The sequence below is a fragment of the Topomyia yanbarensis genome, chromosome 2, assembly GCF_030247195.1.
Source record: "Topomyia yanbarensis strain Yona2022 chromosome 2, ASM3024719v1, whole genome shotgun sequence".
Taxonomy (NCBI): Eukaryota; Metazoa; Arthropoda; class Insecta; order Diptera; family Culicidae; genus Topomyia; species Topomyia yanbarensis.
Window position 1 is genome coordinate 267,581,645 of NC_080671.1, and position 20,949 is coordinate 267,602,593.

The 20,949-nt window shown below is 38.5% G+C and overlaps 3 protein-coding genes and 1 long non-coding RNA gene across 12 annotated transcripts in view; 2 read left to right on the forward strand and 2 right to left on the reverse strand.

The window, feature by feature from the left end:
* The window catches only part of LOC131683134 (uncharacterized), a 1,279,861-nt gene that overhangs the window by 1,159,767 nt on the left and 99,145 nt on the right, over positions 1 to 20,949 (forward strand). The gene's annotated exons all lie outside the window — the stretch shown is intronic.
* The window catches only part of LOC131683142 (uncharacterized), a 102,818-nt gene that overhangs the window by 49,911 nt on the left and 31,958 nt on the right, over positions 1 to 20,949 (reverse strand). The window lies entirely within an intron of this gene.
* Positions 6,029 to 7,390, forward strand: LOC131683139 (putative nuclease HARBI1). The gene is made up of 2 exons (XM_058964969.1): positions 6,029 to 6,311; positions 6,505 to 7,390. Exons 1-2 carry the CDS (start codon positions 6,039 to 6,041, stop codon positions 7,294 to 7,296), a joined length of 1,065 nt encoding a protein of 354 aa, XP_058820952.1. The 5' UTR covers positions 6,029 to 6,038; the 3' UTR covers positions 7,297 to 7,390.
* Positions 7,765 to 8,572, reverse strand: LOC131683140 (small ribosomal subunit protein uS7-like). Its single transcript, XM_058964970.1, has one exon. The coding sequence runs from the start codon at positions 8,496 to 8,498 to the stop codon at positions 7,833 to 7,835; it is 666 nt and encodes a 221-aa protein (XP_058820953.1). The 5' UTR covers positions 8,499 to 8,572; the 3' UTR covers positions 7,765 to 7,832.

The following is a 20,949-nucleotide window of genomic DNA, read 5'->3' on the forward strand; positions in this document are numbered from 1 at the left end:
AGAGATGTTATCGGAGGATTGGATAGAGAAAGTAGAATCACAGACTAACAAACAAAACACTCGAAAACTCTGCATCGCCCGCTTTAAACGGTTATTTTAAATAAATTCTAATTGGGACTATGGTCGCTTTTGAAATTATGGCGCCACTGATATACAATCATATGAGGAATAGATAACTAGTGAAAAATTGTTCCCAAGTCTGAGGGATAACCCAATGAGTGTTTGGGACCGTGAATAAAAGGTGGAGCTAGTGGAAAATCGTTGGAGGGAACACTTGAGGGAATTCCCTCATAGTGTTATGTCTGTTAGTCTCTGCTAAAATATTGAAATGCACTACACGGTAAACTGGATATGCCTAGAAAATGGTGTGGCGTAGTACCCAAAAAGGGGGTACAAATTACCTATTAATAGGTTCCAATTCCTATGATATTTATCTATTTCTAGGTAATATCCGTTCACACTTGATTAACAATTACCTAGATGGTTTCAAGTTACCTACTGGAGGGTATGTGCAGTTTTGTGGAATTTAGGTACTATTTACTTATGCTGATTTCGGTTTTAGATCAGAGTCGCCCTAGGTTCGCCCTAATATTTACCACAGATAATTTACAAAATCCATACAAAAGTGACAGCTCAGAGCAAACCTAGAGCGACTCGATTCTGAAAACCAAATCAACATTAGGCATCCAGAAAAGTGCACGAACTTAGAAGTGGGTATATTCACTCTACCTAAACTAGGTGATTACGAATCAATTATAAATACCTTGTACATGAAAAAGAATACATATTATAGAGATTTCCACCTATTAGTGGGTAAATCATACCTTCTGTTTGGGTACAGCGCGCTAGTACCAATTCTCTAGGTACATCCAGTTTACTGTGTACATGTTTTTCGCGCCAAAGTTATATGGAAAGTTCATACTTTAAGACTCAATAGCATGGCAATGAACATTCAATGGAGAAATATGTCATATTCACGTAGAATTTTTGAATTTAATATTTGAAACACCACATAAAATGCGTTTTAATGGTATTCCATGCGAAATTCAAATGAAAATCATTGATTTTACTTTTCAGCATCTAAACGGACGTGAAAGAGTGTTTAATTGCCTATGGTTTTATCGTTTGGATTATTTTCGGTGTAGGTAAAAAAATTAACAATCGCGTTTAACAAGCAAATGGGCCTCATAACAAAAAATAATCAAGTTTGCCAGATCAGTTTTTATAAATGATAAAATCGATGTTGTCAAAAATCAACGTAAAAAGTTCAGATAAAAAATCGTTTTTAGGTAAAAAGGACGATTTAAAAAAAGCTCATTTCTAATGGACATTTTGAGAGAATAATTAATGTTTTTCAATCAAAACGATGAAGTCAAACATCGAACCAGAAAGATTGGATGGAGAAAATCGATTCTGATCGTTTTTAAAAAAAATACATCGACGTCACCCATTCGTAAATTCTGGCGGTATTTCTTTTATTTTGTATAGTAATTTGTAAGATCTGTTGCCGAGAGTAGCAATCGGCGTAATTATAATTAATAAAAAGTAACAAATTTGATTCACTGTCAATCCTAGCAAATTCAGAAATCAGTTAATTGTTTTTCTTAACGATGAGGCACATGCGTAGAGAGATTTTGCGAGCTAAGTACCTAAAAAGGGTACGCGCGTCGGGGTAGAAGAACAAAGCAGAATAGGCAAACCTTAATTGCATAGGAGAAAGGTACCTAACTTCATCCGCTGACTCATATAGACGCCGAAAGAGGGGATAAAGATAGGGATTCTATATATATATATATATATATATATATATATATATATATATATATATATATATATATATATATATATATATATATATATATATATATATATATATATATATATATATATATATATATATATATATATATATATATATATATATATATATATATATATATATATATATATATATATATATATATATATATATATATATATATATATATATATATATATATATATATATATATATATATATATATATATATATATATATATATATATATATATATATATATATAGAATCCCTATCTTTATCCCCTCTTTCGGCGTCTATATGAGTCAGCGGATGAAGTTAGGTACCTTTCTCCTATGCAATTAAGGTTTGCCTATTCTGCTTTGTTCTTCTACCCCGACGCGCGTACCCTTTTTAGGTACTTAGCTCGCAAAATCTCTCTACGCATGTGCCTCATCGTTAAGAAAAACAATTAACTGATTTCTGAATTTGCTAGGATTGACAGTGAATCAAATTTGTTACTTTTTATTAATTATAATTACGCCGATTGCTACTCTCGGCAACAGATCTTACAAATTACTATACAAAATAAAAGAAATACCGCCAGAATTTACGAATGGGTGACGTCGATGTATTTTTTTTAAAAACGATCAGAATCGATTTTCTCCATCCAATCTTTCTGGTTCGATGTTTGACTTCATCGTTTTGATTGAAAAACATTAATTATTCTCTCAAAATGTCCATTAGAAATGAGCTTTTTTTAAATCGTCCTTTTTACCTAAAAACGATTTTTTATCTGAACTTTTTACGTTGATTTTTGACAACATCGATTTTATCATTTATAAAAACTGATCTGGCAAACTTGATTATTTTTTGTTATGAGGCCCATTTGCTTGTTAAACGCGATTGTTAATTTTTTTACCTACACCGAAAATAATCCAAACGATAAAACCATAGGCAATTAAACACTCTTTCACGTCCGTTTAGATGCTGAAAAGTAAAATCAATGATTTTCATTTGAATTTCGCATGGAATACCATTAAAACGCATTTTATGTGGTGTTTCAAATATTAAATTCAAAAATTCTACGTGAATATGACATATTTCTCCATTGAATGTTCATTGCCATGCTATTGAGTCTTAAAGTATGAACTTTCCATATAACTTTGGCGCGAAAAACATGTACACAGTAAACTGGATGTACCTAGAGAATTGGTACTAGCGCGCTGTACCCAAACAGAAGGTATGATTTACCCACTAATAGGTGGAAATCTCTATAATATGTATTCTTTTTCATGTACAAGGTATTTATAATTGATTCGTAATCACCTAGTTTAGGTAGAGTGAATATACCCACTTCTAAGTTCGTGCACTTTTCTGGATGCCTAATGTTGATTTGGTTTTCAGAATCGAGTCGCTCTAGGTTTGCTCTGAGCTGTCACTTTTGTATGGATTTTGTAAATTATCTGTGGTAAATATTAGGGCGAACCTAGGGCGACTCTGATCTAAAACCGAAATCAGCATAAGTAAATAGTACCTAAATTCCACAAAACTGCACATACCCTCCAGTAGGTAACTTGAAACCATCTAGGTAATTGTTAATCAAGTGTGAACGGATATTACCTAGAAATAGATAAATATCATAGGAATTGGAACCTATTAATAGGTAATTTGTACCCCTTTTTGGGTACTACGCCACACCAATTTTCTAGGCATATCCAGTTTACCGTGTAGTGCATTTCAATATTTTAGCAGAGACTAACAGACATAACACTATGAGGGAATTCCCTCAAGTGTTCCCTCCAACGATTTTCCACTAGCTCCACCTTTTATTCACGGTCCCAAACACTCATTGGGTTATCCCTCAGACTTGGGAACAATTTTTCACTAGTTATCTATTCCTCATATGATTGTATATCAGTGGCGCCATAATTTCAAAAGCGACCATAGTCCCAATTAGAAATTTATTTAAAATAACCGTTAAAGCGGGCGATGCAGAGTTTTCGAGTGTTTTGTTTGTTAGTCTGTGATTCTACTTTCTCTATCCAATCCTCCGATAACATCTCTTCCTCGCAGATCTTCCCAGCGGAGTGTTCTTACTAATGTCTTTCCTCCGTTTGGGCCGCTCATATGGCAGTTGACCATTACCAGCGGATTCGTTAAAGAACGATTCAGACGATACATTGGTATCCGTCAACGGAACGTCACCGTTCCGTCAGGATTAGTTAAATGTTTCTCGTGTGCCCGTTCACATGTGCCCCGTGCCGTTTATGTTGTGTGTGAATGCCTCCATTTAACTGCATGTAACTAATCTTGACGTTCCGTACCGAAGATGTAAGTCTGATGTATATATATATATATATATATATATATATATATATATATATATATATATATATATATATATATATATATATATATATATATATATATATATATATATATATATATATATATATATATATATATATATATATATATATATATATATATATATATATATATATATATATATATATATATATATATATACATCAGACTTACATCTTCGGTACGGAACGTCAAGATTAGTTACATGCAGTTAAATGGATATATATATATATATATATATATATATATATATATATATATGTATATATATATATATATATATATATATATATATATATATATATATATATATATATATATATATATATATATATATATATATATATATATATATATATATATATATATATATATATATATATATATATATATATATATATATATATATATATATATATATATATATATATATATATATATATATATATATATATATATATATATATATATATATATATATATAATGAGCGCTAAAGTAGGCGAGGCATGGTTTTCGAGTATTATATCTGTTAATCTGTATTAATATTGCGACTATCTATTGATCACTTAACACTCGTTCGTGAACAATTATTTTTAAAGGAATTTGTTTTTAGTGTTATGTCTATTCATCTGTGGTTCTCAAGCACGCATCGAGGAAAAATAACTATTGAAATCCATAAGAATTGCTTATGATTTTTCGCCATAAGTTTCCCATGTGGAAGTCATAAGTTTTACTTATGACAGAAGGAAATCAAGCCCCTTTCGAATTTCATAAACGGTAGTTAGGAAATCTTTGGGCCATTGTTATGAGTTTTATGCGTTTTTGCTTATTAATATCATGATATTTGAATATGAATTTTATGTAATAAGTGGAATGACATTCATAATTGTAGTATATGCAATACCTCGCAAAAAAGACGTAAATCCCTTTTACATTTTATTTTTCAAAAAAATATTTTAAGAAAATTGACGTAAGTTTTTATACTACTTTATCCTGGGTCCAAGAATCCAGGGTCCAAAGAAAGCCAGATATTTTAAAAAGAGCTCGCAATTGGCTAGGTGGTGGCTATACTTTTGATGCGTCGCAACACAGAAAAAAAATATTGGTAAAAGTAAGAGTGTTCCGCTCTTAGCAAAAAACAACCAACGCCTACTATTAGGTTGAAAGTAAAACTTTTAAAATAACCAAGAATAATAATCAAAATAAAAGTTTTCCTTTTAAGCTAATGAAGAATAGTAATCAAAATAAAAGTTTTATTTTCAAACTAAGAGTATGCGTTCGTTGTTTTTTGCTAAGAGTGAAAAACTCTTATTTTTACCAACATTTTTTTTTCTGTGAATGATCGTATTACTGTAAAACAAATCAAATTTTATTAAGTAAAAAGGACAAAGGGAAAAAGCGGATGACCAACTCTTACATTTCTTCCAATAGCTTGAACAGGGCGTAAGATTAATTCCGGTTCCAACAATAGGGGATCATCCATAAATGACGTAGCATTTTTTGAGTGATTTTTAACAACCCCCTCCCCCATCGTAGCATTTCGTCACAAACCCCTGGATAACCCCCTGGTAATTACGTAGCTTGACGGTAAACCTCCCCCTTGACCCCGTAAAAAATTAAAAAAATTAAAAACGATGTTAGATGAAACGGGTAAAGCTACGTAGCATGACATGACCCCCTCCCCCTGTCGTCACACATCATCACAAAATACAAAACTCCCCCATCCCCCATATAATGCTACGTCATTTGTGGATGATCCCTAGTGTTCTCTGCCTCTGTTCATAAGCCGTGACTTATGAAAATCTTAAGCACATTTTCCTCAGTGCGGAATTTCGACTTTGTAGAATATCGTTCTTTTCGAATTGCAATACTATATTTTGGGTTTCAAAAATGGATCCTGGTAAATCTTTATTTCTTCCGTTCCCGCTGGTAGCCGGATTTGAAGATTATTCCACTGATAAATTCCGCCAGATGAAGACGTATTTGATCCGTAGAGAAGGCAACGACAGTAATTTTAAAAGTCTCTACCGTTTTACACGTGAAAATGTCAGTTATTTGGCTGATACTTTTCTCGGTGAGTACACCGAGACGCGAGGAGGCGCGCTGAATAACGTGCAGAAAATGAAATGTTTTTTGCGGTATGTTGGAGATCCAGGTTTTCAGGTATTATTAAATGTTTTATCACCACTCATTAGATTACTTGCTTCGTATTTCCCCGAGCAAAAATTTGCTAGTTTACTCCTGAAATACGTGGACATCGAAACAACTTCCTCTCAGTTTATTCCGGAGTGTTTCAAATTTCTCAGAATAACTCTCACAATCCTTTTAATAATTTCTTGGAAATTGTTATTTAAAGGTTGGAGTTGGAGAAGACTTAGGAGTCCACCAAACCACAATATGCAAAACCATTTGGGTTGTTGCTAGAAAAATTGCCGGACGAGCTCACGAGTGGATAAAGTTTCTTCAAAATAAAGAAGAATTTCAAAAAGAAAAGACAATCTGGCGAAAAAAATATAATTTCTCATCAGCAATTGGTGCAATAGATTGCACACACGTGGCAATTAAACGACCGAATGAGTATAAAGATGAGTATGTTAATCGCAAAGGTATAACCACATTTAACGTTCAGGCAACATGCAATGGTGCAGAAATGTTCACGAGCGTGGATTGCCGTTGGATTGGTTCTGTCCATGACGCCAGAATATGGCGTAACTCTGAAATTCAAAGTATTCTTCAAGGGAATCAAGCAGGAGCAATCCTTCTGGGCGATGAAGCCTACCCATTAACACTTTGGTTAATGATTCCATACAAGAATACTGTGAATGAAAAACAAAAATCATACAACATATTGCACACCAAAGAAAGGGTGATAATCGAAAGACTATTCGGTCAGGTTAAGCAACGATTTCCGATCCTTCAATCCAAAATCCGTATAAAGACTGAAAGAATACCAACCATGATAGTTGCTTGCTTCACTCTTCACAATGTTGCTAAATATCTCAATGACGAGGATTTTTCCCTAGCTGAGGAGGAGTTAAATGGACCAAGCAATGATTTTCCTGAGCGAGAAGCAAATGATACAAGTAATACGTTACTACAACGCGGAAAACGCCGACGAGATGCAATTGCATCATTCATCCATGGATAACAAAAATGCATAATTATTTCTAATTTCTAACAGCTTTTTCGTTTGTTTATTTGTTCATTTTAGTAATTTTTTGATAGGCTTAAAATAAAGTCGATTGCACTAAAAAATAAAATCGATATTATGTAACGAATATTTGCGATTATGATTTTATTAACTGCAAAACTGAATCTGCAGCAAATCTCTGAATCTCCATAAAAACTGATGCTATAAAGGAAGTCGGAGTTTATGTACCAGAAAAAACTCAACGTTTTTCGTATATAGATAATTGACTTATATCGTATCTGTAGCTATTACCTGCTACCCGGTACTGCAATTAACGTTATGCCTTTTTTATTCACATTCTAGCGCGTAACAGAATCATTGCTGTGGATGTTAATTTTGATGGTTATTAAATTTGCGCAAGCAGAAATTCGTTGTAAAACGTGCATTCAAAATGGGGGAGATAGAAACCAGCCCCTAAAACAAGCGATGCTTCGTCTGAAAGTCGGAGGAAGCTGTATCGCTCGGCGGCCACACATGTGCCTTGCCGTAACGGTTTATCGGTTAGACTTGGCGACACGTTCCAGTTCGTCCTTCTTCTTGATGGCGTACGAGTTAGAGGAACCCTTAGCAGCGTTAATCAACTCATCAGCCAAGCATTCGGCAATAGTCTTGATGTTGCAGAAAGCAGCCTCACGAGCACCGGTACACAGAAGCCAGATAGCCTGGTTCACGCGCCGCAGTGGGGAAACATCAACGGCCTGACGACGCACAGTACCGGCACGACCAATACGGGTCGAATCTTCACGTGGCCCCGAGTTGATTATGGCCTGCACCACAATCTGCAGCGGATTTTTGCCGGTTAGCAGATGCATAATTTCAAACGCATGGCGCACGATTCGGACAGCTTTCAGTTTTTTACCGTTGTTGCGTCCCTTCATCACCAACGAATTGGTGAGACGCTCAACAATTGGGCACTGTGCCTTGCGGGACCGTTTAGCGGCATACCGACCAGCCGAATGGGGAAGATACTTGGCGTGCTTCTCCTTCACTGCGATGTAATCCGATACGGAAATGTCCGAAATGTGGATATCATTGCTACTCCAGCGTCCGAATAGCCTATTGTCCGGGAGTTCCGCTGGCTGGACGACCGGTGCTTGATCGAATACCGGGGGCTGGACATTGTCGCCCTCAAAACTTTCAAACGCTTCGACCTCCGACATGAGTGTTATTTACGTTCTACACGTCCGTATTTGACAATGGCGAAAGCCGGAAAGCATTATGGGCAGGTGAATTTTCATTACATCCAAAAATAAAATGGTTGGTTCCGTTGGGTTGTGTTTATCCTTGTTTCTGGCATATAGACCAACCACATCGGGTATCGTGATTTCTCAGAAGTTGAACTACTTGAAAAAATGATAAGTTTTGCTTCGGAAACTCAAATCACTTGCCCAAATTTAGCCAATACTATGTCGGACTGACCCAATAATCTTGCGAATCGTATCCCCATTTAACATTAATAAGGAAGGAGCAGATTGAGCATCATAGAAGCAACAACCGTAGGCCTGCAGTAGCCTGACATGAGTAGAAACACCGGCAACTTCTATCAGTGGGTTCATATGTGCAGTTGGCGATTTGTGGAGATGCTTATGCTGCAGACGGAACCGCGTTTTTCCGGTTTTACTCATTCCTAAATATTAGGAAAAGCAATTAGTGGAGGGTAATCATACTGATTATGTTTCTCGAATTATACTTACAAATTTGCTATTTTCCGATGAAAAGTCCCGTTCTAGCGCAGACATTGTAACCCGTAATAAAAGGATGGAAATAAACCGGAGCACGTCGACTGTTTGAGGAGAACCGATATCAAGCCACACTCTAATCTGTACAGAAAAATAAACAAACGTCAAAATACCAAGAACGGCACGCTCTGATCGATCTACCAAAATTTGTTGCCATTTCTTATTATTTTTTAGTATTTGCTATTTGTCAAACAAAAATCATCCATAGGGTTCTTTAAATCTAGTTTTCAGAGAGTCAAGAAATGATTACCTTTTTGTATGGGACCTTGGCGTATTTAATTTGTATTTGCTGGGATGGTCAAGAGGAAAACATGTGAAATTATGCTCCGGGTACTTTTTGTTTCATGTTGTTTTGGGGGGCTTGTAAGATATTTTTTGGATCGCCTTCCTTATCATATTCCCAATATTTACACAGCTGGATGAAAACCGAATTATTTTGAAAAGTATGCTGTTTGTACCGTAATAGAAAACGATTACATCGGTTGAATCATCGTTATAGGGTATTCGTCTTGACATGTGAGAAAATCGAATTGACTAAAGTTAGTGGACTCAGCAAGGAAGAAGAATCGTTCTCATGATGCAAACCGTTATTAAAACTTTCCAGCATTATGACACATAGCCGGCTGCCCTCGCGATCAGGTGACTGGTCACTGCCACTACCGCTCACTCTGTTCCATCACCGGTACTCACCCGTTTTAATTTAAATTTCTTCACTACAACCAAACTTTTTAACATTGAGGGCCGATTGCTTCACCCACGCTTAACTTTTAAAGCAGTTTTCATTTAAATTAAGCGAGGAAAAGAAATCGGATCTGAGTTGACCACCAGAAATCTCTAGGACAGATTTATTTATTAGTAATACAAATTCTTGACTGCGGCTTTGACAGATGAATGACGGAGTAAAAGCTATGTTCGAAATTCGAACTTGCTAAAGTCCAACCTGAGTAAAGTATACTTTTATTCATATCAAGTTGAGCAAATGCTACGAGAGTTTACTTTGCTCAGAATCGAGCAGAGTAAACGTGTCTTGAGCAAATGCTAACTTTTATTCATACGGCTTAATGTGTACATGCGAGCTCAATTTGCAAACACAGTTAACATAGTGTCGTGGTCAGGGATGCCAACGGTACCGATAAACTACATTTTTTTCGATATATTTACATTTGCACAATCCGTACAGCCCGCTACAGCAACGTATCACTACAGCTCTTGCCAGAAAAGTAACCAAACCGAGTACATTTTCCCGTACAGCAGTAGAATACATTTTTGTTTTGTTGCTGTACTCCGACTGCACGGTGAGAGTGTGGCGTAGTAAAGTTTGTTCTCTCGCTTTGTACATTTTTCTCTGCATAGTCAAAGGGAGACGCCCGCACACGAAAGCGTTGATGCCGGCCGTGGCGTAAATGAGCCGCATTCATTGTCGGCATTTTTGAATAAAAATATTAAAAAATGTAAAATAAGGAAAGAGAAGCTGTACCGCTCGCGTCTGGTGGCTGTACTGGGGACAGTAGTTTTTTGTCATGTTACTGCTTTGCACACAGGCAGCCGTACCGCGCTGGGCGTCCTGCAGTAGCGAATGACAGCAGCATCGAGAGAGAAATGAGAATGTAGGCAGAAAAATTACAGCCGCAGAAAAGGTAGGCATTTTGCATCCTTGGTCGTGGTATTAGTTTTCTCTTTCGCTCTACCCATCATCATCAGCGTTCATTCATTTTGTTTTGTGCGCTTGGGTTTAATGTTTGAGGCGAATGTGTAGATAGATAGATCTAATTTGTTACTAAATTGCACAACCAAAGTTTATTATTGACGTTCGATCAATTCATTGATTCATTTCCCCATCACGTGATTCATTTCCACTCAGCTTAAAGTATTTTGATTCTACTAATAGGTACATACTACAAAGCGTATTTATAAATGAATATACTGCCACTTGAAAAACCGTTGCAAAAACGCATCTTGTGCATAAAAAAATGACCATAAATTTGTCATACGGCATTCGAAAGATACAGTATCCAAGCATCTTCTCAGTCAATTTCAGAATGATCCATCGAGAGATTCGAGATAAATTGCGATTTGAAGTTTTATGACACGTTTCATAAGTCTACCAGCAAACACTCACGGGTTTGGTCCTATCTCTATAAACAAAAAAATATTTGTCATCTTATTTAATACATGGCATTCGAAAGATGTAGTAATCAAGTATATCCCCTGCAAGTTTGAAATTATTTCATTGGCGGAATCGAAATTTATAACGGTTTGGATGTAGTATGCGGTCGTAGATGGGTTTTCTAATGTAGATGTTTCATCGTTAATTATCGCTAAGAAGAATATAAAATAGTCATCTACATCAATAAATAGACAATATAATTGATCTCAACTATATGTATTATCATTATTTAGTAAATATTTTTGTTTTAAAAATAGCGGCCTATCCATTTTTATATAGGGGAGCCCGGAGCTAGTTGGCGGTTGGGGTAAGTTGGCGGAAACCCTTTTTCTCTGTTTCTATTAGACATATAGCGCTGCCTCTTCTTGTGTACCTCAAGTTATGTGAAACCCGTTATCCAATGTGTTTTTGTTGCAAAACGATTTGTTTGGTGGGAGTTATGGGTGATATTGTGTTTTTGAGCATACCGAGTAAATTTTCAAAATTTCAAATAACTTGCGTTATTTAGGATTATTTTCAATTTATTTCTCGAATGATTATATTTTTCGATAGCGCATAAAAAGAGCTTTCAGTATCCGTATAGATATTACATCTATCCACAAACAAAAGTTATTTTTAAATAGCTTTTAATTAAATATGCGGTTGGGGTAAGTTGGCGGTGCTGTGAATTCACTCCAAAGTAAGAAAATCTTTTTCTTGTGTATCTCGCCAATGTAGGAGACATTTATTCTGGCCAATTACATGAAGAATTTCAAAAATTTGCTTTTGAATAGGGACGTCACGTCAAAGTCAAAATGCCGGGGTATTTAAACTAAAATATAATAGCAAATGTCGGTTAATATACAGTTTTCTCGAAAAGACATTCAGCACGTTCCAAAAGAACCCTTGGGAGAGAGGGTAACAGTGGATCAGCAGGAACTATGAAACATTCGCAATAAAATCATAATGCATGATCAGAATCGTCTCATTCCCTCATATTTCACGATTTCTAATTCTTTACACGTGTTGCTATATTTTGGAAGAGATCTGATAACTGTATCACTTTTAATGGATATTTGTTTGTTTTGTGATAGCCAGAGTAAATTTGCCATGAAAAACATTATTCCATCTTTATGAGTTACCATTCATTGAATAAATGTTTAGTCTATTGCTATTTATAGCAAATTTTATGCTCAACATTTGACGCGAACAAAGTTTTTTGGTAACTTCTCATGGTTCTGTGTAATATCACAATTTTCATGAATGGACCCATTGGGTAGCTGTGGAACGATAGCGTATGGGGAACAGTGATTTTTTTTTTGTTTTTGTGGTCTGTCTCAAAATGTGAATGGGTTCCGATTTTCCACAGTAGATACTACACATGTAGTGTAAAATTAGTAAATGTGGGCAAGTTTTGTAGAAATTGTCTCTTATTTCAGGATAGTTACGCGATGATATAGTTGATTCATTCGTAAACAAACGATTTTCGCCTCAATATAACTTTAATTAAAAGCGTTCTTCGTTAAAACAAAAGAATAAAATTTGTCAGTAGTATATTTCACTATAGACGACATCGTGTTTCACAGTTCCTACCCATGGGGCACACTGATACATTTTACCACCGACTGTTTATTATCCAAAAAATGTTATTTCTCGTGAATTTTACCAGCTGGAAAAAATATATGTATTAGTTAACAACAGAATGGCACTATGTCAGTGGCGTAGTAAGAAAATTTTCCGGGGGGGGATATGAAATTTTTTTTGTGTATATATGAAAAAATGTTCAAAAACATTCTGAGCAGGAAAAAATGTTCAAAAACCAACAACTCAGGGAACAGGTTTGGGTAGTCAAGGTAGGAAAGCTAGCTGTTGGTATAGAATACATGCTCTTCCCCTACGAGGACAATCTGGGCGGCAAACTTCAGACTGTCTAATTTACTGAGCCCTTCAGTTCCCTTGTGCCATTTAGTACCACTTCCTCGTTGAGCTTCCGACTGGTTCGCGAACTACTCGGTCTAGTCCCCGACGATAGATCTAGCCTACTCCGACGAAAAGTTCCCCGGCGAGAGAAGTTAGAGCCAACCAGCCAGGTGCTACGGTCAGTTCGGCGATTCCGGTAGAGTGGGGCATCCGGTTTGCTGGTGGTGTATCGTCGCGGTCTACGCGGTCTCGTTCCCGGCGGTGAATCTGACTGTAAGCTAAAGGAGAGGTCCCAGACGAAAGAAGTTCTCCCGATACCGATTCTTATTTGGTTTCAATACTACAACTTCTTGAGCCCTTTGGCTCCGTAACCGGTGCTATTTAGCGCCGCAACTCCTTTAAGGACATTATACATGCGAGCCACAACATAACTCCTACGCCACACACACCCCTCTCCCCTGCCTAACCATGTATCTGACATGAGCAAATATAAAAATACGTTTTTCAACACACTAACCTTGCTGGTGTGCCACGAAACTGCTACTTAAGGAAGCTAGAATATTTTCCTATACAATCAATCCGAGTTTTTGACGGAATGCCATCTGTAGCTCCTATTTTGGGCGAAAATATCACCCCTCTTCACTTGGAGTTTCTTTTCGAAACACTCTTCTTATCGTTTTCATTGCACTTTTTCAAATGCACTTTTTTCACACATCACTGCAAAAACACTCGCGAAACTTTAATCGTTTACTAACAAAACTTCAAATTTTCTGCCAATGTGCAGATGACCAAAGGAAAATGTTCGGAAACTCTCATTTCTGCGTTTGAATTTTCATTTCAGATTTTAGTTTTTCCTAATGTAAACAAGCGAGTCGGTGCCTAGCAACGTGGCTTCCACATATCTTCACCTTAAGCCATTTAGTTCTCTTCTTGGGCCATTTAGCACTACTTTCTCGATGGTCCATTCAGTCCTCAACTTGTTCGCGAACAACTCGGTCTAGTCCCCGACGATGGACCTGGCCTACTCCGACAGAGAATTCCCCGGCGAGAGAAGTTCTCCCGAGATCGAGCCAATCAGCTAGGTGCCGAGGTCAGTTCGGCGATTCTGGTGAAGCTGGGTATCCGGTGCACTGGTGCGCCGATGACCCGCGACTAGTGGTGTCTCATTGATGTCTAATCCGTCTAGTCCCCAGCGGTGAATCTAGCTTACGCTAACGGAAAGTTCCCTGGCGAAAAAAGTTTTCCCAATATCGATTCTGGGGAGCCATGGTCGGTCCGGCGAATTCGCATGGAGCGTGACGTCCGGTTCGCTGGCGTTTCGACGACTCATACTCGCTGCTCTGTTGCGGTCTACTCGACTAGTCCTCGGCGCTGGATCTAGCTTATACCTGCGGAGAGTTCCCTGGCGGTGATTGCTCTCCCGAAATCGTTGTTCGATGTCTATTCCGTTGTAAGACGGTCATGCCATCAGCGGTTCTCAACCTTTTTCGTACCATGGACCCCTTAGATATCACACTGGGTTGCTGCGGACCCCCACAGATAAACATCAATTTTGTATGCTATCAATATGTTATTTTCAATTTGTTAGGAAACAAGATTTGAAATTTCAATATGCACTCGGAAAATATATTTTTCTTCGCGGACTCCCAGCTATGACTTCGCGGCCCCCTGGGGCCCGCGGACCCCAGGTTGAGAATCACTGATCTACATCATATCTCTGTTTACTGCGTTCCACGTCTCTACGTCGCTTGTCATTCTGTGGGATACATTATCCGGGTTGATGTCCGGTTCTCCCATTTTAAGTAGCTCCCTGCACGTCACTTCAAACCTCGCTATCAAGACTCTCCTCGCACATTCAAATAATTGAAACCCCGGACATTCAAAGACGCTCCAGGCACAGTGTTGACGTTGCGTACCCACACCGATGAAGATACTCCTTAAGCAGCCGTGGCTCGGTAGAAGCTGTTTCAGGTTGAAGGTCATCTCTCCGTGCATTCTATTGACCCACGTCGACAGGTTTGGATGAGCCAGTAGGTCCACTTTCCTTTCTCCGTATTATCCCATTCCTGCTGCTACGTCATCATCGAATCGATTCTCATCATCTTCCTCACGTTTCTAACATTTCATTGATTGTAGCACTTGATATCCTCCATCAGGGTAATCGATGACTAAACACTAGATAAAGTCCCGACATTTCGCATGTGTACTCAACGTGGTTTTTTTTTATTCATTTCGTTTATTTGATAGGCACAAATGCGTTAGCTTGGCGGTGCCGAATTCTTTTGCTTTTACATTTTGAATATCTTAAAACTAGGAGGTTACAATGTTGAAATATTTTTTTTATAAAAAAGAAAAAAATTACAGCTATCTTAAGACTAGAAAAAAAATCTATATATAAGAGAGGGGGCAAAAGATTTTTTTTTATGAAAAATTGTAAAACAAGGAATTCAATAGTAATAGTTTTTTAGGAAATATTTACAGTTATCTTAAAACTAACAATATAGTTTGGTACACAAAAGGGGGAACAAATATTAATGAAAAATTTCACAGATGTTTTAAAACTAGGGATACAATTCTATTTACAAGATGGGGGACAATAGTTTTAACAAAGAGTAGAAATTACGACTATCTTAAAACTAGGAATACGGAATACAAATTTGATTTTTATCGGATACTTATGCTTGGTCATTTCCAAAATCGGTGTAGAAGTAGTTGTATCAGGGACAGGGGAGACAAGGCGTAGATGGTGACCGGTAGAGAAGAGCAAAACTTGCAACTTTCGGGCAAACGGGAGATCAGCGAAACAAATTTGCGCCTCAGTCTAGTAGGTCGGATTGGCGGATGGTATTCTTCGGACCCGCGGGGAATCCTTCAAAGGGAATCCTTCGGACCTCGAGTCGCTCTCGCTTCAGATTCCGTAGTGATAAGGGCGACGGCGGTTACATAGTGGCAGTCTGGAGCTTATCGGTTCCACACGGCAAGAGGAAACTTTTAAAAACGAGAAATAAAAAGAGAGTTTTATGAAAGTATAAATAAAGGACATATAGGGGAAATCACGATTTGCCAGCATATCTCGGACTGGGACATTGGGTGGTCTACCTCGGGCCCGAAGAGAATCCTTTAACTGAGACCTGGCGTCCAAATACCCGGCGAATACCCAGACAACGTGCTCGATGTCGTGATAGCCCTCGTCACAAGCGCACAGACTACTCTCCGCAAGCCCAATACGCCGCAAATGTGCATCTAAGGTGTAGTGGTTGGACATAAGTCGGGACATTACACGAATAAAATCCCGACCCACATCCATCCCCCTGAACCAAGGCTTCGTTGATACCTTTGGGAAAATCGAATGTAGCCATCGTCCAAGTTCACCATTGCTCCACGAGGTTTGCCAACTGTTGAGTGTCCTCTAAAGACAAATACTAAAAAATTCGTTGAAGCAGATTGGTCTTTCGTATATGTCACTATTTAATGCGCCCACCTTTGCTAATGAGTCGGCCTTTTCATTGCCCGGGATAGAACAATGCTTAATCAACGTGGTTGTTTAAGCTCAATCAGTCGTCGATTATCACTCCCAATTGCTTCAGTGCACGCTTCGATGCAATCACATGCCCTTCGATGGTGATCTCTATCCGCTGAACCCCTTTGCAGTTGCTGTCCAACAGCAACGTCTTGTGGTGAGCTATTTGCAGCTTGACCCGTTCATCCAGCTCTCGATCGCATCTATTGTCTCCGTCACCGACACCTCCATTTCTTCAAGTGTCTCACCGTTATTGACATAGTCCACGAAACCAACGATTTTCACTTTCCTGGGCAGCCGCAGTGTTAAGACCCCACACTGATAGAATATATCCGTAAATCTCTAGGAATTAATTTCGTACAAACAACTTTCATAAAATATACGAATTTTTCGTACATATGATGAATCGTTCGTAGTTCTATCGAAACACTTTTGTTTATTATTACGAGTTTTTCGTGAAAACCACGAAATGACTTTCGCTAGCTTATTACGAAACAGCTTCATTCAGCAAACGAGTCGTTCGCTGTTATATACGAATATCTTTATAATATTTACGAGCACCATTCGTCAAACCGTCCACGTCAAAGGAGCAATATGGAGCAATTGTTGGTATTCGTCAGATAATTGTTGTTGTCTGACTATTTAGTAGTCGTATCCGTGTCCGCCGGTTGCAGGAAGATTTCCTGGACCTCTTTCGCTTCCAGTTGATTCAGAATCTGGAGCAGTACAGAATCAGTTGAGCCGTCGCGAACTGCTCGTTGATTTTGTATGAATAATTTTGAGTTTTTCTCTGCCTGAGCGACATCGGTGTTGTCAAACATCGATCCTAAAAGATCGAATGCGACCAACGAATTCGTTTGTAATATACATAAACGTTTATCAAAATAAACGAAACTTTCGTTCATCAAGCGGCCATTTCTTCGAATCACAATAAAATCGATTTGGCCAGATCGATTTTTTTAAATTAAAAAAAACATCGATCTTAAAAGATCGACTGAAAACAATAAGAGGCCAATAAATACGAAAACTTTTCTAAGATAAACGAAAAGATTTCGTGCGACCAACGAAGTCGTTCGAAATATACACAAACGTTTATTAAAATAAACAAAAAATTTCATTTCATTCACGAAAAATAATGTCGTTATCAACGATATCATTCGTGAAGTTTACATTAAATGTGTAAAATTTACGAAAGCTTTCGTTCACCATACGGCCATTCTTGTTCATGAAATGAACGAAACTTACTATTTACAATGCACGAAAATACTTAGTTGCAGAAAACGACGAATGAATTCGTGCATTGCATGATTTATTATATTCACGAATTTATGTTATCAGTGCATCTTACATTCCATTCCAAAGTGTTTGACAGAGAATGGAGCTCTGAGTAACGCCCGCTGCGACTCGCATTGCCTTCTGCCCTTTTGTTCGTCTGGTACAGCAGTGCTCTACTCTGGAAGTAGCTCTTCAGGATCTGGCTCATTCTTTTATGCCACGCTGCGGCATTGGTCTATTCGAGGCTGGATGGCCCGGTGACTTCCCTGACTTTGGCAGCAACATCAGTTTCTGCACCTTCCTCATTTCGGGGATTACTATCGTCTAAAGACTTCAGCAGTAGCATCCTGAACATGTCCGGATATGCCAGGATCGCAGCTTTCAGCGCCACGGTTGGTATTCCATCCGGACAGGGGGTTTTCTTTGATTTTAGTCACATCGACGCGTCTTTGAGCTCGTCGTTAGTCACTTGCCACTCGACTGTGTTACCTCCTTCTTCTTCGCCGTACGGTGTCAGTGACCAGGTAGTTGAATCGTGATTCGGGAAGAGACCCTCAACGATTATCTTTAGCTTACCCGGGCATATTTCAGCTGGTGTCGACGGACCCTCGTCTTCGTCATAACGACTCAGTACGCGTCCCCCAGGGACTGGCATTTATTTCTCAGCACAGCTACTTATGGCAATTGGCTTGCTAAGCTTGATCTCCTGTTTTAAAGAGTCCCTACCTTCTAGATACGTCGCTTGCGCTCCTCTCTCACTCTCCGATCTTGCGCTCTGAGCCCGCCTTCTGGATTTAAGACAAGCAGCGTATAGCATACTGAGTTACTCATTTAACCAGTAAGCTGCACGCCGTCTACTACATGGCCTTAGTTTTCGTGACATTGTAACGTCACAAGCCGTCACAATCCTTCTTGTAAGCCGTCAGCCGTATCAATGTACTTGATTCCGTTGTTCGCCGAAGTAACTCAACAAAGAGGTTTTCGTTAAAGGCTTTCGTCTTCCACTTTAGCTTGCCGCCCGTCCTTCTTCGTGCTGCAGCAGGGTTCCATTGGCCGATGCGGTAGCGAATCGCCTGATGGCCTCTATGGGGATACTTCTCTCACACTCGCCAGTCCATGTTCGCCGTCAGTCAAGGACTACAGAATGTGGCGAAATTTCTTTCGGTACCGATATCCGTTTCGTGAACCATTAAGCTCCTAGCTCCTCGCTTCGCCGCAATATACTCGTTATAGTCCTCGGCGGTTGAGCTAGCCGTGCCGTGCCGACAGGTAGGTGTCGAGTCTGCAGCTAATTTTCACTACAAGGGAATTTTTTTACAAGATAACTTTTGCAAATAAAACTTTGAGAATTTCATTTAAAATATTAGGCATATTTTTGCTTAACATATTCAATTTTTTCAAATCTCTCCAAAATATTTCGGGGGGGGGGGGGGGGGGTTTCGTCCCCAAACCCCCCCCCCCCCCCCGCTACTACGCCACTGGCCAGGCATCAATCCAACCAATGATGCCACAAGTGCAGGTGATAGGTACAATCATCTGCCAGACCTTTTGCTTTTAGACATGGGGGTCTCTCGCACACAACTACCCTTTCGAATGCGCACACTTGCAATCCGCGTATTGAAAAAAGAGCGTTCTGCTTTTTCTGCGATGTGTGCTGCAGTGTAGCCACAATTAAATCTGTACCGCTAGTTGAAAAAAATCTTTTCCATCTGTACTCTTCTATAGCGAAATCTGTTCCGGATTCTGCACCCAGTTTAACAAGGTTGATTAAAAAAATCATTTTTCTTATACATATTTTTCATTCGAGGAAATCAAACCAGACATTCTGACTCAATTGTTTTATTTGAGCTGGAATTCCGCAAGAAACCAATTAGAATTGCGGATGAGTTTAATTGAGTAATGTCAATATCAGCTCCAGCTCAAATTCTCGCTGCCGCTTTGTTCGCAACCAAAGTTGGCCAACAGAGCGGCGGCGAGAAGCTTAGATGGGGCTGGCAATATCAATAGGATGCGAGAAACCTGCTTGCAGAAATTCAAATGGAACAGATCAGAGTAAACGTGTGCACTCCGAGAAGATTCGCTCGGCTTTCATTTACGTCCAATTTCTTCACTTGGATGAAAACCGGTTTTCGGCTAATTGGTCACCAGCAACCTGAAAACTGGTTTTCAGCGAAAACAGGCTTTCATCCAGTGAAGAAATTGGCCGTTAGCCATCATCCCTTTGATTTGCTTGAAGCAGGTTTCTCGCATTTCGCATTCTAATGCCAACTTCAGTTCAAGCTCAATCAGTACCAGTTCCACTTCAGATATTTGCCGTCACTGCTGCCAAACTCAACGATTACCTCCTGTTTCCTGGGATGCATCGCAGGGTTAAATTATTTTACCTTACTGTCATGTAAAAAAATCTGCACTTTTTTACAAAAATCTGCAATCTGTACCGCACAGAATCTATACCAAAAATGCTTCAAAAATCTGTACCGTTCTAGATAAATCTGCACTTGTGGCATCACTGGTGGGCTGATCATTGTATGCGCGCCTAGAGTTACTATATTGAGTTAGGTGGACACAAAAGCCGGAAAACTGGCAGCTCTTATTTCAGGAAAAAAAACACTGGCATCCCATGTAAATGTTCAAGCTCTAGCTTAATAATTTCATTGTCGTCGTAGGTAAGAACTTTACATGCACGAATAGAAAAACCAATTCGAAGATCTGATCATATGATTTCATACTTGTGCCAATATCTCTTCTTGATACAGAAAAATTTTTGGTTCTTTTCGTTTCTCTACACTCGACAACACAAGATAAGAGTAAAATAGTTATGACCATAATCGCAATACCTTTTCCATATACATCCAAAGAGAACATGTTATGTGACGTCATGTTCGGTTGGCTCCAGAATTTGACATGTTCAATTGGCTCCGCTCAGTGTCTCAGCCTAACTATGAATATAGTAACTATAATGCGCGCCATGCCTGTGCCAGGGTTACCATATTCACAGATTTTTCTGTATT